Source organism: Carassius gibelio, chromosome B14, assembly GCF_023724105.1.
Source record: "Carassius gibelio isolate Cgi1373 ecotype wild population from Czech Republic chromosome B14, carGib1.2-hapl.c, whole genome shotgun sequence".
Lineage (NCBI taxonomy): Eukaryota > Metazoa > Chordata > Actinopteri > Cypriniformes > Cyprinidae > Carassius > Carassius gibelio.
Window position 1 is genome coordinate 7,261,436 of NC_068409.1, and position 18,595 is coordinate 7,280,030.

An 18,595-nucleotide genomic window follows, 5' to 3' on the forward strand; every position below is an offset into this window, starting at 1 on the left:
TAATCATAAACAACTTGGTGGCCTCTATGTTGTGGCACCGTCTGACTTGTGTGGATCCTCCAACACAACTGCTTAATAAAATACAGTCAGCACTTGTAGACTTCTTCTGGGATCGTCTGCACTGGGTCCCTCAAAGTGTTCTTTTTCTGTCAAAGGAAGATGGAGGACAAGGTCTTATTCATCTTGCAAGTAGAGGGGCTGCCTTTCGACTCCAGTTTATTCAAATATTCCTTACTGGACCTGCACACCTTGTTTGGAGACCTTTGGCTCGGACAATACTGGGCCGAGGAGGAGATCTGGGTCTCGCTGAGGCTTTGTTTTTGATGGACTTGAATGCCTCGAAAATAAGCAATCTCCCTAAATTCTACCTTGGACTATTCACAGTGTGGGGGCTGTTTATTAAACAGAGAGCAGAAAACTGCACTTCCCTTTCGTGGCTGCTGAAAGAGCCAATTATATATGGATCCCGCTTTAATGTTGAGCGTACAACAGGACATTCTGTGCTACAGCTTTTCCGTTCTGCTGGGGTAGTGACTCTGGGACATGTAGTTAACATATGTGGACCCAATTTAACTGATTCTGATGGTCTGGCTTCTCATGTGAGAGTTAGATCCACCAGGCTTTTGAATCAGATGCTTAAGGCTCTGAAGTGTGAACTCACAGAAACTGAACTCTCTTTATTAAAGAGTCCCTGTAATGATTTTTGTCAATCAAATGTCGAAGACCCTTTTCCTGTTTTGTCACTTTCTCCTGATTTTAAAAACTGTACTGGTCAACTGTTAGAGCTCAGTGAGACTCTCACTAATGAGTTGGGTGTTATGGAGGGCAAAACAATGTATAACATACTTGTTAAAATTTTGAACAAAAACAAACTAAATGGTCGAGCTGATACTCCTTGGAGAGCTCATTTAAAGGTTAACAGTGAAATCAGACCTGTGTGGAGAACGATCTATAAACCACCGTTGACAAAAAAGATTGGAGATTTACAGTGGAAAGTATTGCATGGCTGTGTGGCTGTAAATGCTTTTGTTTCTGTTATCAACCCTAATGTTAACGATAACTGTCCCTTTTGCTTAAACAGAGAAACAGTCTTTCATTGCTTTTTGGAGTGTGATAGATTGTCTTTTTTATTCGAGCTGTTACAGCAAATGTTCCGATTGTTCGGAGATGCTTTTTCTAAACAAGACTTCATCTTTGGCTTCAGGTACAATCAAAAGAGTAGAATGAAATGCCAATTGTTTAACTTTCTCTTTGGACAAGCAAAAATGGCCATTTACATTAGCCGAAGAAATAAGACAGAAGGGTCTTTGGACTCTGATGCAAATACAATTTTTGTGAGAATGTTAAAAGCCAGATTGAAGATTGATTTTTACAGCATCACAAATAATGTGGAGGAATTCCTGCACATTTGGGGTTACGAAAATGTTTTGTGCTCTGTTGTGGAAAATGTTTTGTGTTTTGGAAATCTATTGGTTTGAGTATATTTTGTGTTGTGTATTTTTATATATATATATTTATTTTGTTTTTGTTTTTTAGCCTGTGTGGTTTATAATTACCACTAATGGTATTCTTTTGATAAAATAAAGTGATTCAAAAATCTCTGTGTGTGTGTGTACTGTGTGTTTCTCTCTGTGTGTGTGTGTGTGTGTGTGTGTACTGTGTGTTTCTATGTGTGTGTGTGTGTGTGTGTGTACTGTGTTTGTGTGTGTGTGTGTGTGTGTGTGTGTGTACTGTGTTTCTCTCTCTGTGTGTGTGTGTGTGTGTGTGTGTGTGTGTGAGAGAGAGAGAGAGAGAGAAAGTGACAGTTGAGATTCAAATGCATGAACATTCCGTTAATGTAAGTCTATGGGATTTTTATTTTCTTTCGTCTGCTGTGTGAACAGCAGTAGGGTTTTCTCTTAGAAAAGATACGGCACACCTCTCCTTAATGAGCCGGTCGATGTGACGGTGAGGGAAAAGTGCACTGAAGTTTTGTCCAGAAGAAGAAGTATGCAAAAGAACTATAGTGATGCTTTGTCTTTGGTAAATATTAATAATAAGCATATTTCCAGTATGTGCCTCGGGCTGCACAGTATATATATCTCATTCATCAGAATCCTCAACGAACTTCCACAGCAGGTTGAACCGGCTCATTCAGTTCTGTTTGAGTCAGACGTGTTACTTCAGCTGTGTGTCTTGCGTCATCAACCCAGAACTAAAGTTTGATTCAGTTTGATTTTGTGAACCGGCTCGACCGATTACTTCCTGAGAAAGATTCACTAAAGAATCGAAGATCACTACTCGAGAAAGCTATGAACTCGGCACAGAACTTCCCTCCATATCTCTGTGCCTCGTATATTAACTGTATAAAGCAGGACAAGTTACCTCTTACTTCTCAGCGTGAGAAATAAAAGATGTGGTGTGTGAACTGATTGACATGTGTGAGACATGAGAGCCCTGAGTCAAGTTATCTTTGATTATATAATCTGAGTATTCAATAGTGATCGGGTAAATCACTGTTAATCACTGTTACAGGTAATCACTGTTCTGGACTAATGTTCTGCTACTTTGTAACAGTGACGATCACACACACATGCTAACAAACTAACACACTCTAAAGCCCCTTTCACACTGCACGTCAGACACTGCATATTTCTGGAACATTGCCGGGTCGCCTTCTGTGTGAAAGCAACCACGTCTCGGGATTGATTACCGCATTGAACCCGGGTCGGGGACCTAGTAACATTGCGGGGTTGCTTCAGTGAAAGTATAACGTGCCTAGCGTTGTCGACTCGTACATTACACGTCACGCGCTGATGTCACGTGTCGTTACGGGATCTTCAAGGGTTGTGTGTGAAAGCACGCACATATACCGGGTCATCACTGGCAGTGTGAAAGTGCAAAATCTAGCGACCAGGGAACAATTACAGGAACACTTTACCTCTGTATTTGCCGGAATGGCAGTGTGAAAGGGCCTTAACTCTCACATACACACTCACACACTCACACACTCACACACACACACACACACACGCACACTCTCTCTCTCACACACACACACATTCACACACACGCTCACACGCACATGCACACACACACTCACACGCACACTTACACGCACACACACACACACACACACGCACACACATACACGTCTATGTTACTAAGAGGGGACTATCGCTCTACACTGACCAGGAGGGGACCAGTGTTTCTGGTCATTTTTAAGAAACAAAAATTACATACAAAATTTTCATTTGAGGTCTTTTTTCATAATATAACTGAAAAAATGCTTTTTTTTTTTTTTTTTTTAAATGCCAAGTGGGGTCCTGAGTGACGTCTACCTATCCAACAGAGGACCTCCATAGACTGCAATGCAACTGTGTGTGGAAACACAAGGGCAATTGTACCAAGTGTTTCTTTACAATCTAACTATATTTAAATGCAACTCTAAACTTTGAAACATTCACACTATATCACCATTGAAGAAATATTGTGATAGAAATATAAAATGTTTAATAAATTAGTATGACGTGCAGATATTTTCTAGGCTTGACACTAATACAAATACACTTCTCAATATATGAATGCAATCACACAGATTAAGACAAAACAAGCAAGACACTATAGTTAATTTGAGGATAGCAAAAATAAAGAAAAATGAAGAGCTCTTTAAGGTAACAATTGCATTTCAATACTTCTGACAGTAAAGAGTGCATGTGTTAGATAAAATGAGTTTGGTCCCCAGTTAGATGGTGATGTGTGACGCCTGTTAGACTGAATCACCTCTTCTTACATCACAGACACATTGTTAACATTATATGTTAAGTTAAGAAACAACATTATATGTTAAGTTAAGAAACAATATTATATGTTAAGTTAAGAAACAACATTATATGTTAAGTTAAGAAACAATATTATATGTTAAGTTAAGAAACAATATTATATGTTAGCTTGCTGCATTGAAAAATTTCAATTGAGTTCAGTAAAATACCTTTTAACCAGAGGCTCCATTTTTTTAGGGTATTATCAGCATTGCCATTATATTCAGAAATAAATAAATAAATAAAAGTAATTTGTTAAATGTAAAGGCAACCAAACAGATAACGTCATACTTCACCATCTAACTGGGGACCGTTTTGATCTTGGAGGCCCATTTTTGATTTTTTTAATAGATAGATAGATAGATAGATAGATAGATAGATAGATAGATAGATAGATAGACAGACAGACAGACAGACAGACAGACAGACAGACAGACAGACAGACAGACAGACAGACAGACAGACAGATAGATAGATAGATAGATAGATAGATAGATAGATAGATAGATAGATAGATAGATAGATAGATAGAATAGTGCTAATGTTGATCTGAACACTTAGGTCCCCTGTTAAATGGTGAACTGCGACATCTCTTTGGTTGCTTTGACATTTCTTGCCAATTTCATGTTGACTTTGAAAATCTTCAATTGGCTAAATTTCTAAATCATTGTTACAATCAACATATATTGTAACATTGTATTATCATCCTTGCCATAGCATTCAGAGATGGTGAGAATGTGAAATATTGTTAAATTTAAGGTCAGCCAATCAGGCGTCACACTTCACCATCTAACAGGGGACCAGTGTTTGTTTTTTTTTTGTTTTTTTTTTTTAATGCAACAATCAATATATAATTTTGAAAAACTCTGACCTATTATAACCAAAAATTCTTCATAAAGTGGACTACCAGTGAGTTTGATAAAAATATGGGACCAAAAATTATTCTGACAATAGACCTGACCATTTTTTGCTTAAGTGCTATCTGACATGAATTTGTTCTGACAGGTGAACTCTGAGTTCTTGTCATCTTTTATTACCATTATCTAAACTATAGCAAATAAACTGTGATAATGTGTGAAATGTTCAAGGTGTCTGAATAAATGTAGTTTTTACTGTATAAATATGTATACATACACAGTGGGTCTCATTCATGAAGCACGAGCAGAACGAATTTTTGTGTAAATCGCATGTAAAGTGGTTTTGGCGTAAATTTTCGGATTCATTAAAACGGTCGTATTTTCCAAATGTTAGTTGGTACGAAAGAAATCTACACCTGCTCCCAGCCACGCGTAAATAGTGCGTTTAACGTCTGAACGTTTTGCTCATTAATACGGCTGCATTTTAATTCACCTTAATCGGGTACATATTTAAACAGCATTTTGAAAAAAATATTATATATATTAATTACATACAGTTTTTCTTTTAACTTTTATTATGAGAGCCAGTAATAGGATCTGTAATATGCTGCCAAACTTCCTTTTTTAGGACCTGATACGCCACTAGTAGGCTACGCTTGAAAAAAAAATGTGGCGTTTTGAATAAACTTCTGATAATAAAACTTAAATTTCTGCAGCTGAGAAATTTTTCTTTTTCAGTCGCTTTTGAGAAGACATTTTGAAATCCTTCGTTTGGTGTCATAATATGATGCTCATATATAGTCTTCAGTCGGATTTAATGGGCGGGATTTATGGTAATTGAGAGTGAGCGTGCACGCGCGTCCCATTTACGACTGATTGGAATTCATTAACACACACACACATTTCACTATCACATCTGACGTTTACGAAGTTTTTGTGACTCAGGAGAAGAGTTTTCGGGAAGTTCTCTTTACGCGCAAATCACTCAGATATTTACTCGTATATTTACGAATGTTTCATGAATGAGACCCAACATACGTATATGTACGTATAATACTGACACATTGAGAAGTGTCATTATAGTTAGTTTGTTAGTACTTAGTTTCTTTATTTTTCAAATAATAATAATAGTAATAAAAATAGTAATATAATTAGAGTCAGCCAGCTGTCAACAGTTCAAGGGCAGAGGTAATGCCTCTTATAATTTACTAATATATATATATATATATATATATATATATATATATATATATATATATATATATATATATATATATATATATATATAATTATAATTTTTTTTACATTTATTTAACATTTTCTTGGCTTAACCCCAGTACACTTCTCAACGTATGAATGCAACCAAAACCCGTTCCTGAGAAGATCCTATCGGTGATGATAATTTGATCAGACAGATAGATGGATGGATGGATGGATGGATAGATAAAATAGTGCTAATGTTGATCTGAACACTTAGGTCCCCTGTTAAATGGTAAACTGCGACATCTCTTTGGTTGCTTTGACATTTCTTGCCAATTTCATGTTGAATTTGAAAAAATTCAATTGGCTTTCTAAAATTTCTAAATCATTGTTACAATCAACATATATTGTAACATTGTATTATCAACCTTTCCATAGCATTCAGAGATCGTGAGAATGTGAATTATTGTTAAATGTAAGGTCAGCCAATCAGGCGTCACACTTCACCATCTAACAGGGGACCAGTGTGCTTTAGTCTAGTGAAAGCAGTACTATATGCACAGACCTGTTGCTGTGTATGTTTAGTATGTACAGTTTAGCCTGTGTGGAATTGTTTTCAACACAAACAAAAATGACCCTCACTGGCACATAAGAAACATCAAAGGAGGATTCGTTGTAGAGTGTCTGACAAAATTAATGTCTTGTAATGTATAATGTACGCTCAGCACCGCCGAGTGTTCCCGCGATCATTAAATCGAAACATGCACGCGTATTTAAAAGCAATTTTAAAAACCCCGCATTTGAGAGTGACTCCCTGATGCGTGCAAGTTAGGCTTCATAACATATCTAGGCTGTTATTAGATGTAGGCTATAACAGGTTTTGTAGTACTTCGTCCACCACTGCTGTTGATCTGATCTGATCTGATCTGATGTGAGAGAGTGAAGAGTGTGTCATTGTTCTCTACAGGTTGAGTGATTGTGGTGTCACAGATGAAGGTTGTGCTGCTCTGTGTTCAGCTCTGAGATCAAACCCCTCACACCTGAGAGAACTGGATCTGTCTGTGAATAATCTAGAAGACTCTGGAGTCACACTGCTGTCTGCTGGACTGGAGGATCCTCACTGTAAACTGGAGAAACTGGAGTAAGATCATCTCTCTGATAGTCACGTGTCTTTATCCTCAGTAAGCTGTATAGTTTGATGTAAAATTGTTTAAAATCAGCTTGTAAAATATAGTTTGATAAATACACAATGACTGGTATATATAAATGTGATCTGGTAACAGTGTTCTTTACAGTTTTGAAATATCTGTTAATATAACAATATTTAAATTAATATATTTATTCCATAATTTTAGATTGTTTAACTCTGACTACAATGGCACTAATGATGATAAATATATAAAGCATAATAATGTCATGTCCAGCTGCTGGTAGTCTTTATCTCTCTTGGCTGATGTTTTAGACTTGATAGCATTTACAGGACTCAGAATAAATTATTAAACTCCCTCTGAACAAATGCAAAAGATTTGATTTCATAATGATCGGTAATACAGTTCATCCAAAGATGGCAAAACTAAAACATTAAACATATTCATAAAACTAGTCCCTGATCATGTGATTTTAACAATAATAACATGAATAATAACAGAAGACCTTCATACTGTTCTGACTCAGTGTGCTATATTTTTTCTAACTGATCCGAATTATGGTTTTAGTGTAAATTTCTTTCCAAAGAATCTGATAGATTGATCTGTTACTAATGCTGTTCTATAGAGGGCCACAGTATAAGAAATCCACTTTTACGCTGTATTATATAAAGGGTTTGGAGAGAGATTACATCTGTTAGTGAAGGAGACACTCAGATATTTGCAGCAGTGGCCCTCGACCCTTCGGCCTCACACAACTCTCACACACTTTTGTTAGCAGTTTATAATTAACCAGCACAAATAAAAATGATAACAATTAGTCACTCTGATAAAAGACAAATTCATCCAAATAAAATAATTTGTTTTATATATTTAAAAAATATGAATGTATCAAAAAAATACAAATAAATGTGGCCCCAAACAAGTCACTGAACAGCTGAGCTCAATGTACTGCACATAGAATAATACTCTTGTTTTTTTTTTCTCTGACATCTTTAAAATGCAATAAGTAATGTATGCATTGCCAGGATATAAACATTATTGAAATGATAGTCAGAGCACATTGTTTTAAGAGATGTGGTCTGTAGTCCTTTCCTTCAGGTTGCCAAAGCTAAGAAGTCAACTGCATCAAAAGCCACATTTCCACTGTCGGGCCAGTGCGAGCCAGGGCTTAAAACGGGCCGGCTGGGGCTAATATCCTCGGGCCAGTAGCACCGAGGCCAGAATAGCGCAGGGTTTCCACAGTCGAGCCTGAAGCTCCGCTGCGCTTCACTAAAACACGACCTTTACACACCTCTCAGAACAACGTCACGAAACCCCATCATTTCACCAACAAAGAGAAGTTATCAGAAAACTAAGAAATAACTCACTGGAACATGCGCGATCACAAAACGAACATGATAAATGCGACCGTTTGTTTGCATGCTTTGGTAAATATTCAAATTCAAAAGCATTGATGTTTTACTATAGTAGAATAAGTGATACATTGATCATATTGAATTAATTCATCAGGTCTCAAAATTAATCACACATAAATAAATTTATTTCTACTTCATTTCACTTCATTTATTTCATTTTTAACGCTTATGAAAATAGCCTGCTTATTCAGTCGAGTCTTTCTGTTTATTTGTAGTCACAGTAGCCACAGTAGTCATACTCGCTGCTGACTAAGAGTGATTTTAAAAGTGTTTAATGCTGGTGTTAAAGCTGTTATCTTTCACGGTGCTGACGCTCTCCAGACTCAGAGAAACTCCTCTTTGTTCATAACCCCTCCTCTAGCCCCAGCTGGCCCGATTTGGCCCAAGGTTTTCCTGGCCGTCTGCCCCAAGGAAGCCCCGAGGAGGCACGATCAAGCCCCAGAAGTGACAGTGAACACACGACTGGCCCTGGCACGCACTAGCACGCCCGGTTTAAGCCCAACAGTGGAAACGTGGCTAATAACAGTTTAGCACAAATCTGGCTATATTCCCAGATATCATCTCTCACTATCTTTGATCACAAGTGATTTTGTCCAGGAATCGTAAAATCAAAATGCTAAAAAAAAAAGAAATTAATAAAAAAATGAAGAGCTTACCCGTCCTGCTTTCCCAACTAACTTTCACTCTGTGTGCTCTGTTTTAACGATCTGAGAGTGAGGTCTAAAGCTCACTTAGAGTGTGTCCAAATCCACTTCTGCTGGACAATCATCTTTCTCTCTCTTTTCTCTTTTTCTCTCTCTCTTTCTCTCTTAAGAGAAAGAAAGAGAAAGAGAAAGAGAAAGAGAAAAAAGAGAAGAGAGAGTGAAGAGTGTGTCATTGTTTTCTACAGGTTGAAATGTTGTGGTGTCACAGATGAAGGTTGTGCTGCTCTGTGTTCAGCTCTGAGATCAAACCCCTCACACCTGAGAGAACTGGATCTGACTCTGAATGAACTAGAAGACTCTGGAGTCACACTGCTGTCTGCTGTACTGGAGGATCCTCGCTGTAAACTGCAGATACTGTGGTAAGATCATCTCTCTGATAGGGTATATCTCAGACCAGTATATATATATATTGAGAATATATATATTCTGATAACTACAGATGAAGCATGAATAAGGCATGTGACAGTATTAAATCATACAATTAAATTTAATGACAAAAAAATAATAAAAACAAACAAACATAATTAGGGCTTTAAAACTGCAGTGAGTAAAATTCATATAATTAAATTTATATGATTGTAGGATGAATACTCACTTCTGCTATTTTTAAGATGGGAAATACTTCTGTTATAAACCATAAAGGTGAGCCAATGGATATCACAATATCCCAGTGAGCATCTTGAAGGGATAACTCACTCTCTCTCTCTGTGTGTGTGTGTGTGTGTGTGTGTGTGTGTGTGTGTGTACTGTGTGATTCTCTCTCACTCTGTGTGTGTGTGTGTACTGTGTGTTTCTCTGTGTGTGTGTGTGTGTCTGTGTGTGTGTACTGTGTGTTTCTCTGTGTGTGTGTGTGTGTGTGTGTGTGTGTACTGTGTTTGTGTGTGTGTGTGTGTACTGTGTTTCTCTGTGTGTGTGTGTGTGTGTGTGTGTGTGTGAGAGAGAGAGAGAGAGAGAAAGTGACAGTTGAGATTCAAATGCATGAACATTCCGTTAATGTAAGTCTATGGGATTTTTATTTTCTTTCGTCTGCTGTGTGAACAGCAGTAGGGTTTTCTCTTAGAAAAGATACGGCACACCTCTCCTTAATGAGCCGGTCGATGTGACGGTGAGGGAAAAGTGCACTGAAGTTTTGTCCAGAAGAAGAAGTATGCAAAAGAACTATAGTGATGCTTTGTCTTTGGTAAATATTAATAATAAGCATATTTCCAGTATGTGCCTCGGGCTGCACAGTATATATATCTCATTCATCAGAATCCTCAACGAACTTCCACAGCAGGTTGAACCGGCTCATTCAGTTCTGTTTGAGTCAGACGTGTTACTTCAGCTGTGTGTCTTGCGTCATCAACCCAGAACTAAAGTTTGATTCAGTTTGATTTTGTGAACCGGCTCGACCGATTACTTCCTGAGAAAGATTCACTAAAGAATCGAAGATCACTACTCGAGAAAGCTATGAACTCGGCACAGAACTTCCCTCCATATCTCTGTGCCTCGTATATTAACTGTATAAAGCAGGACAAGTTACCTCTTACTTCTCAGCGTGAGAAATAAAAGATGTGGTGTGTGAACTGATTGACATGTGTGAGACATGAGAGCCCTGAGTCAAGTTATCTTTGATTATATAATCTGAGTATTCAATAGTGATCGGGTAAATCACTGTTAATCACTGTTACAGGTAATCACTGTTCTGGACTAATGTTCTGCTACTTTGTAACAGTGACGATCACACACACATGCTAACAAACTAACACACTCTAAAGCCCCTTTCACACTGCACGTCAGACACTGCATATTTCTGGAACATTGCCGGGTCGCCTTCTGTGTGAAAGCAACCACGTCTCGGGATTGATTACCGCATTGAACCCGGGTCGGGGACCTAGTAACATTGCGGGGTTGCTTCAGTGAAAGTATAACGTGCCTAGCGTTGTCGACTCGTACATTACACGTCACGCGCTGATGTCACGTGTCGTTACGGGATCTTCAAGGGTTGTGTGTGAAAGCACGCACATATACCGGGTCATCACTGGCAGTGTGAAAGTGCAAAATCTAGCGACCCGGGAACAATTGCAGGAACACTTTACCTCTGTATTTGCCGGAATGGCAGTGTGAAAGGGCCTTAACTCTCACATACACACTCACACACTCACACACTCACACACACACACACACACACGCACACTCTCTCTCTCACACACACACACACACTCACACACACGCTCACACGCACATGCACACACACACTCACACGCACACTTACACGCACACGCACACACACACACACACACACGCACACACACACGCACACTCGCACTCACACACGCACACTCACAGACACTCACACGCATACTCACACTCACACACTCACATGCACACACACGCGCACACTCACACGCACGCTCAAGCTCATCAGAGTTGAAGACATGATAAGCAAGTGTGTGAATATTTTGAAAAAGAAATATATACAAATAAATAAACATGATACATCTGTAATGCAGTGTTTCCTGTCTGTTGTGTGTCACGTGACAAGCATGATGCGTCTCCATGGAAACAATGAGAGGAAACATTCTAAATCCTCACTCTGGGGTCAGCTAGAATATTTTACACTCAGAAGTGAAAGGGTTAAAGAACTGCACCAATGAACATCATCTTTTCTCTTATTATTAAACATCTGATGTAAATTAGGATTTTTGAAGCAAATGCGTAATAATTTCCTATTATTATTTTTATGTCCTGTGAGAAAAATGTAATAGTCTGTATAGAATTATGACTTCTGACTCAAAGTTAGTCTTTTTTTTTTTTTTGTACCTGTTGATCTGATCTGATCTGATGTGATGTGAGAGAGTGAAGAGTGTGTTATTGTTCTCTACAGGTTGAGATGTTGTGGTGTCACAGATGAAGGTTGTGCTGCTCTGTGTTCAGCTCTGAGATCAAACCCCTCACACCTGAGAGAACTGGATCTGTCTGTGAATAATCTAGAAGACTCTGGAGTCACACTGCTGTCTGCTGGACTGGAGGATCCTCACTGTAAACTGGAGACACTGTTGTAAGATCATCTCTCTCATACCGTATTTTCCGGACTATAAGTCACACTTTTTTTCATAGTTTGGCTGGTCCTGCGACTTATAGTCAGGTGTGACTTATTTATCAGAATTTGACATGAACCGAGATAAATTAACCAAGAGAAATTAACCAATAGAAAACATTACTGTCTACAGCCGCGAGAGGGCGGTAATGTTTTCTCTTGGTTCTTGGTTCTAAATAAATGCGACTTATAGTCCAGTGCGACTTATGTATGTTTTTTTCCTCATCATGACATATTTTTGGACTGATGCGACTTATACTCAGCTGCGACTTATAGTCCGAAAAATACAGTAGTCATGTGTCTTTGTCCTTTAAAATACATTTAAGTACACACATTTAATCTCAGCACAAATGTCTGAAGATGAGTGCACCTGCACCGTGTGCTTTACACTTTGTGTTTAGATCATTAAAATAGGGCCCTTAGAGTTCAACAGAGTCTGAATGTGTTCAGTTTGAACTCACTACAGTGATCAATGAGAGAATGAAGCTTATAATCACTTTAGCTTTCAACGTTATCAGACCCTCAGATTGTTTAAAACGTGAAAGTTGTTTATTCATTTACACTCTTGAATATAATAAAATGAACCTACATAGTGTATAGAATCAACACTGTTTGCAGGAGCAGCAGAGTTTCAGACTTTCTCCTCCATCAGAAGTTTCCTTTTCCTCTGATATCCTGAGCAAAGCTTTATTGAAGACAGGAAAATTGATCAAGATTAAATACTAACAGCTAACACTATCTTGATTTATTTCTTCACATCTGTATTCAGTGTATAAGCTGTCAGATGAGACCAAACATGACAGGGTGATGTGTTTGATCACAAGAGTTAATAACTGATGTGTAATGGGGAACACGTGGCTCCTGTGAAGCAGATGTCCTCCTGTAGGTGTTTATTAGAGGAGCTAGTGACTGTTTCTCCAGACAGATCTGTCTTATATCACTATCAAACAATATCTCACATTCAGCTTTGTGTGTCTGTTCAGTCCTGAAGAACATGACAGTTTCAAACAGCAGCATTGAGCATCAACATCTAAATCTCATTCTGTCAGCAGCAGTTTGTGGCAAAGCTTGTCATTATATCTCCTCTCCTGCTCTGAGACCAGAGTCAATAACAAACTACACACACTATAACTACAATTCACACTGTGTCATTGTTCTCTACAGGTTGAGATGTTGTGGTGTCACAGATGAAGGTTGTGCTGCTCTGTCTTCAGCTCTGAGATCAAACCCCTCACACCTGAGAGAACTGTATCTGTCTAATAATAATCTAGAAGACTCTGGAGTCACACTGCTGTCTGCTGTACTGGAGGATCCTCACTGTAAACTGAAGAAACTGTGGTAAGATCATATCTCTGATAGTCATGTGTCTTTGTCCTTTAAAATACATTTAAGACTAAAATCAGCTTGTAAAATAAATGTTCAGTACACACGTTAAATCTCAGCACAAATGTCTGAAGATGAAGTTAATTTCATTAATCTCAATCACATCACATGACCTGCTGCTCTTGTTTTTGACCCTCCAAACATTTACTGGATCTTGAGTTGTTTCTGCTAGCTTCAGAAGAACATTAATGTGTAAAATAATGAGTCGAAGACTCACGATTTACTGCAGAGGATGAATATCACAGAGGATTAGGCCGGTGACACACTGGCTGCGTGGCGTGAGCGCCGCGTGTCTGAAGCGTCCCAGAAGCGTGGTGGATTCTGTGTCTTTACACACCAGAAGCGTGCCTGACGCGGCGCTGGTGCGCTGCTGCTGTAGAGGGAGAACGTTGACAGATCAGGCTCTTGTCTTCATGACAACAATATCAACTTGTTTTTACACACCTACACCTACGCCTACTGATAAAGGACACCGTCAAAAGTATTGACAGCGAAATAGATTATGTTTGACAGGTGCAATATTTGAAAATCGATATTTATTTATTTTTGGTTAAATTACATTTATATCTGAATTTATGCCAACCTATAGACTTTCAAATATCAAAATATCAGGAATTCATATGTATTTGTGTACAAAATGACATTTAAACACATTTTCCTATTATATTTTGCCTGGAAAAGCTTCCAACACGCGCGCGTGTCGCGGTAAAAATAGGCGTCAGTTCTATTTCTAGCAAGCAAGCGTTTTCCGCGCGTCTCACGCGGGCGGTCTGTAAGCTCTAACCTGTTAACATGGGAGCCGAATTAAAAACCGACACGCCACGCGGCTGAGACGCTTGCGCCACGCAGCCAGTTTGTCACCGGCCTTAGAGTTCAACAGAGTCTGAGTTTAGTTTGAACTCACTACACATGCCCGTAGGCAGGGGGGGTTCGGGTGGTTCGAACGAACCTCCCCTTACTGCCAAAGGTCCAGAATTTAAGTCTTTTTTTTTTTTTTTTCATGCATCGGCTCTGAATGATGATTGGGGGGGGGGGTATTTTTTATCATTATTATTAAAAGGATTTCTCTATTTTTTCCACTCAATAGTCTACAATACAATAGCCATATAAGCGTAGTGTAATTATAATAATAAAACATAGTAGGACATTCAGTGATATTGGCTGTGCAATATCAACTTTTTTCATTGGCCAATACCGGCAGACTGGAGCCAATGGAAATGCTTCTCCTTCTGTGCGCGTCTTATTCCTCTGAGAACTTCGAAGCAGACCGCTTGAGGTAAATTATTTGGAATGATTAATTAATTTGCGATGCTTGCCAGCTCTCACGCTTTGACCGTGAGACACTTTCCAGACGCTCTTATGCCACAAATCAATTTTCTCACGCACAGTAAAATCGCAAAGCATAGAGGACACGGAGATCGACAGACAAGACAGAGCAGGTTACTTATGTTATAAAAAATAATCTAAGCTCTCAGATTCTGTCAATTTTATTACAAAATTCAAGTAATAAGTTTTGCTGCTTGTAAATGTGACATGACAGATCCCTATAGTGGCAGGATCATCTCTAGCTAATAGTAAATATACACGAATGAACAATGTTGAAAGATACATAAATTAATATTCCTCCTCATATCGATCAATCAGTTTTTTTCAATGCCCAAAGAGGTCAATAAAACTGCTGGAGAACAATTATGTCACATAACATTTACCTCAGGAAAGCCATTTAATTACCATATATGTAGCACGTTAGTTGGCTAGAAAGCCAATTATCTAGCCAATTAGCTAATTATCTGTATGTCTTCTATATTACATATTTATTATATTTTTAATTACATTATTAAATACAGTTGTTGTTATAATCATGGCCATAGCCAGCTATGAGGTCACCGAGGTCCGGACCTCGGTAAATTGTTCATGTTCGGAAAAAAAAAATGTTCTCTGATTGACTAATTTTCTGCTAAACTCCTCATATGAATGTCTGCATGTATAATTCAGAATGTTTAGAGTCCGTGGTATGAAAATAATCGCTGCGAGACGCTTCCGAAGTGAACGAGTCTTCAGAGAGTTGAGAGCGAGAGCGCGAGACGCAGCATCTATGTTGTCAGATCCAGCTATTATAAGGGTTTTTTACTTGTTTTTCCACTTAATTTAACACTTTAGAAAGTTAATAAAGTAGGAAGTTGAGGTTTAGGGTCAGCGATAACTTTATAATTTCCAAAATATCTTAAATAATTTCAGTCCATTTTATTTATTTATAGGTTTTTGTTTATTTTAATTGAAAATCTGGCAACATTCCTTCGCCCTGCATTAGTCTGGGAGTTATCAAAAAAGTGAGCGGCTATTTACACTAAGTGCAAATAGGAGAATTTTTTTTTGTGATATGCTATTTACACTAAGTGCAAATATCAATAGATTCTATGTATACTCTATTCAAATAGCATGATTTTCTGCTGTTTATACTAGGCTACTTACTTCAAATAGTGGCAATTATCTGCACCTCAGTATTGTAGTACATTATAAAACAGAATGCAATAATAACTTATTGAGTGTAATTTAATGGATGTCACCTTATTGGGACAATAAAACCCTCCCTACACCTACCCTTAACTTTTTGATTATTTACTTCATTTACATTGAAAATAAATACTTTTCTGATGTGATTTGAAATTTGAAAAGGGAGAAAAAATAACGCCAAAAGGCAGATTCGAACCTGTGTTGATCACATCAATGACACACAGTTTATCTTCTGCGCCACTGGAACTTAGTTAAGAATTGTCTTTTGTAATCTTGACTATGCAAAAAACACGTTTGGTGGGTAATATGTATGTTAACAAACTTTGATGCAATAAACAGGGCATGATTTAAAAAGAGCATCCCTCCAAAAACATCTACATTTCTGTCTCTTTTCAAGTGTTAGAAAAATATAATTAGTTGAATTTATAGGGGTTATTATATCACAATTCTATAATAAGGGGGTTATTATAGAAACTCCCTGGACCTCACTAATTTTCAAAGCCTGGCTATGGCCATGGTTATAATAATAAAACGCAATATATTTCAGTATTTGAACCTCATAATTAAATACAAACGATGGAGAAAAACTGCAAAAAAGTCCACTTTTTGAAAAAAAGAACCCCCCCTTTCAATAGGCTGGCTACGAACCTGCTACAGTGATCAATGAGAGAATGAAGCTTACAATCACTTTAAAATTATCAGACTTATCATAAATATAATAAAGTGAACCTACATACTGTATAGAGTCAGCACTGTTTGCAGGAGCAGCAGAGTTTCAGTCTTTCTCCTCCATCAGAAGTTTCCTTTTCCTCTGATATCCTGAGCAAAGTTTTATTGAAGACAGGAAAATTGATCAAGATTAAATACTAACAGCTAACACTATCTTGATTTATTTCTTCACATCTGTATTCAGTTTATAAGCTGTCAGATGAGACCAAACATGACAGGGTGATGTGTTTGATCACAAGAGTTAATAACTGATGTGTAATGGGGAACACGTGGCTCCTGTGAAGCAGATGTCCTCCTGTAGGAGTTTATTAGTGATGAGTTGTTCTTGAACGAATCTTTAATGTTACTCGGGAAGAACGAGTCGTCTCGGGAAGTGATTCGTTCAGTCGCGCATGCGCATTATTCTATAGGTTCTGTTCCGCTAGTAGTAATTCACCTGTCTATCGGGTTTTTGACTCGTTCCTTAATCACGTGACAGACCCATACGCTAAACCCAATGCAATCTGAGCCGGAAAGAGAATTGATTAGTTCATCTTTCGGTTCTTCGGGTTGTTCGTTCTTTTGTCGTGTCGTGTCGTGGCAACATTGGCTGGAGTAATTTAGGAGCGACTCGACCTGAAAGACTCATGAGATGAACTGCATTGGTTTTAGCGTATGGGTCTGTCACGTGATTAAGGAATTCACTTCAACCTGAAGACTTGCCAGACAAGAAGTGAGCTAATCTCAGACTGAAGACCCAGGTAAAGAATGAATTAATCTTTTCTCTATCTTATAGCATTTTAGTTTTGTATTGTTTGTTGTGTGATCAACGCTTGCTTAAGTACTAGATGTGCTGGGGAAGTGACACGTAACATTTTAATTACATTTTGCTAAAATGAACGAAATGACTCGAAAAAAGATTCATTCATTTTGCTGAACGAGACTCAAAAGTCGGTAAAATGATCCGAACTTCCCATCACTAGTGTTTATTAGAGGAGCAAGTGACTGTTTCTCCAGACAGATCTGTCTTATATCACTATCAAATAATATCTCACATTCAGCTTTGTGTGTCTGTTCAGTCCTGAAGCACATGACAGTTTCAAACAGCAGCATTGAGCATCAACATCTAAATCTCATTCTGTCAGCAGCAGTTTGTGGCAATGCTTGTCATTATATCTCCTCTCCTGCTCTGAGACCAGAGTCAATAACAAACTACACACACTTCAACTACAATTCACACTGTGTCATTGTTCTCTACAGGTTGATGGGTTGTGGTGTCACAGATGAAGGTTGTGCTGCTCTGTGTTCAGCTCTGAGATCAAACCCCTCACACCTGAGAGAACTGGATCTGTCTGTGAATGAACTAGAAGACTCTGGAGTCACACTGCTGTCTGCTGTACTGGAGGATCCTCGCTGTAAACTGAAGAAACTGGAGTAAGATCATATTTGACTCTTACACATGAAACAGTGTAAAGTACAGTATGTCTGAAGTGTTGAGTCTCTTTCTGCTGAGTTCAGCTGATTGAGCTGTAAATGATTGAACACATGATCTGCTCTTCAGTAACATGATGCTGCAGGACTGAGAGTCACACTGAAATACACACTTTCAAACACCATCATCACTTCAGTCTCGTGACTTTTAACCGATTCAACACTATCAGAACTGAGAAATGAAGATGCTGGATCCATTCTTACTGTTCATCACATTCATTTTTCTGTAGTGACTTTTCTATTTAAATCAGGAAATAGATGTCTATTCTTATATACAGTGAGTTATAAATACTACA

At 38.2% G+C, this 18,595-nt stretch overlaps 1 protein-coding gene and 1 long non-coding RNA gene across 44 annotated transcripts in view; one reads left to right on the forward strand and one right to left on the reverse strand.

Annotated features, from left to right (window-relative positions):
- LOC127971886 (NACHT, LRR and PYD domains-containing protein 12-like) overlaps positions 1 to 18,595 on the forward strand; it is a 280,835-nt gene that overhangs the window by 14,392 nt on the left and 247,848 nt on the right. For 22 of the 43 annotated variants that reach the window (XM_052575176.1, XM_052575177.1, XM_052575179.1 and 19 more), the window contains exons 9-13: positions 6,825 to 6,998; positions 9,310 to 9,483; positions 11,991 to 12,164; positions 13,368 to 13,541; positions 18,069 to 18,242. In XM_052575176.1, coding sequence (XP_052431136.1) covers positions 6,825 to 6,998; positions 9,310 to 9,483; positions 11,991 to 12,164; positions 13,368 to 13,541; positions 18,069 to 18,242 — 870 coding nt within the window. The remainder of the gene's footprint in view (positions 1 to 6,824; positions 6,999 to 9,309; positions 9,484 to 11,990; positions 12,165 to 13,367; positions 13,542 to 18,068; positions 18,243 to 18,595) is intronic. The other 21 variants (XM_052575197.1, XM_052575210.1, XM_052575196.1 and 18 more) reach the window with 13 other exon arrangements.
- On the reverse strand, positions 6,770 to 13,544 carry LOC127971892 (uncharacterized). Its single transcript, XR_008156947.1, has 2 exons — positions 13,441 to 13,544; positions 6,770 to 6,897 (listed from the first exon to the last, which is right to left on the reverse strand). It is a non-coding gene; the product is annotated as an uncharacterized LOC127971892 (long non-coding RNA).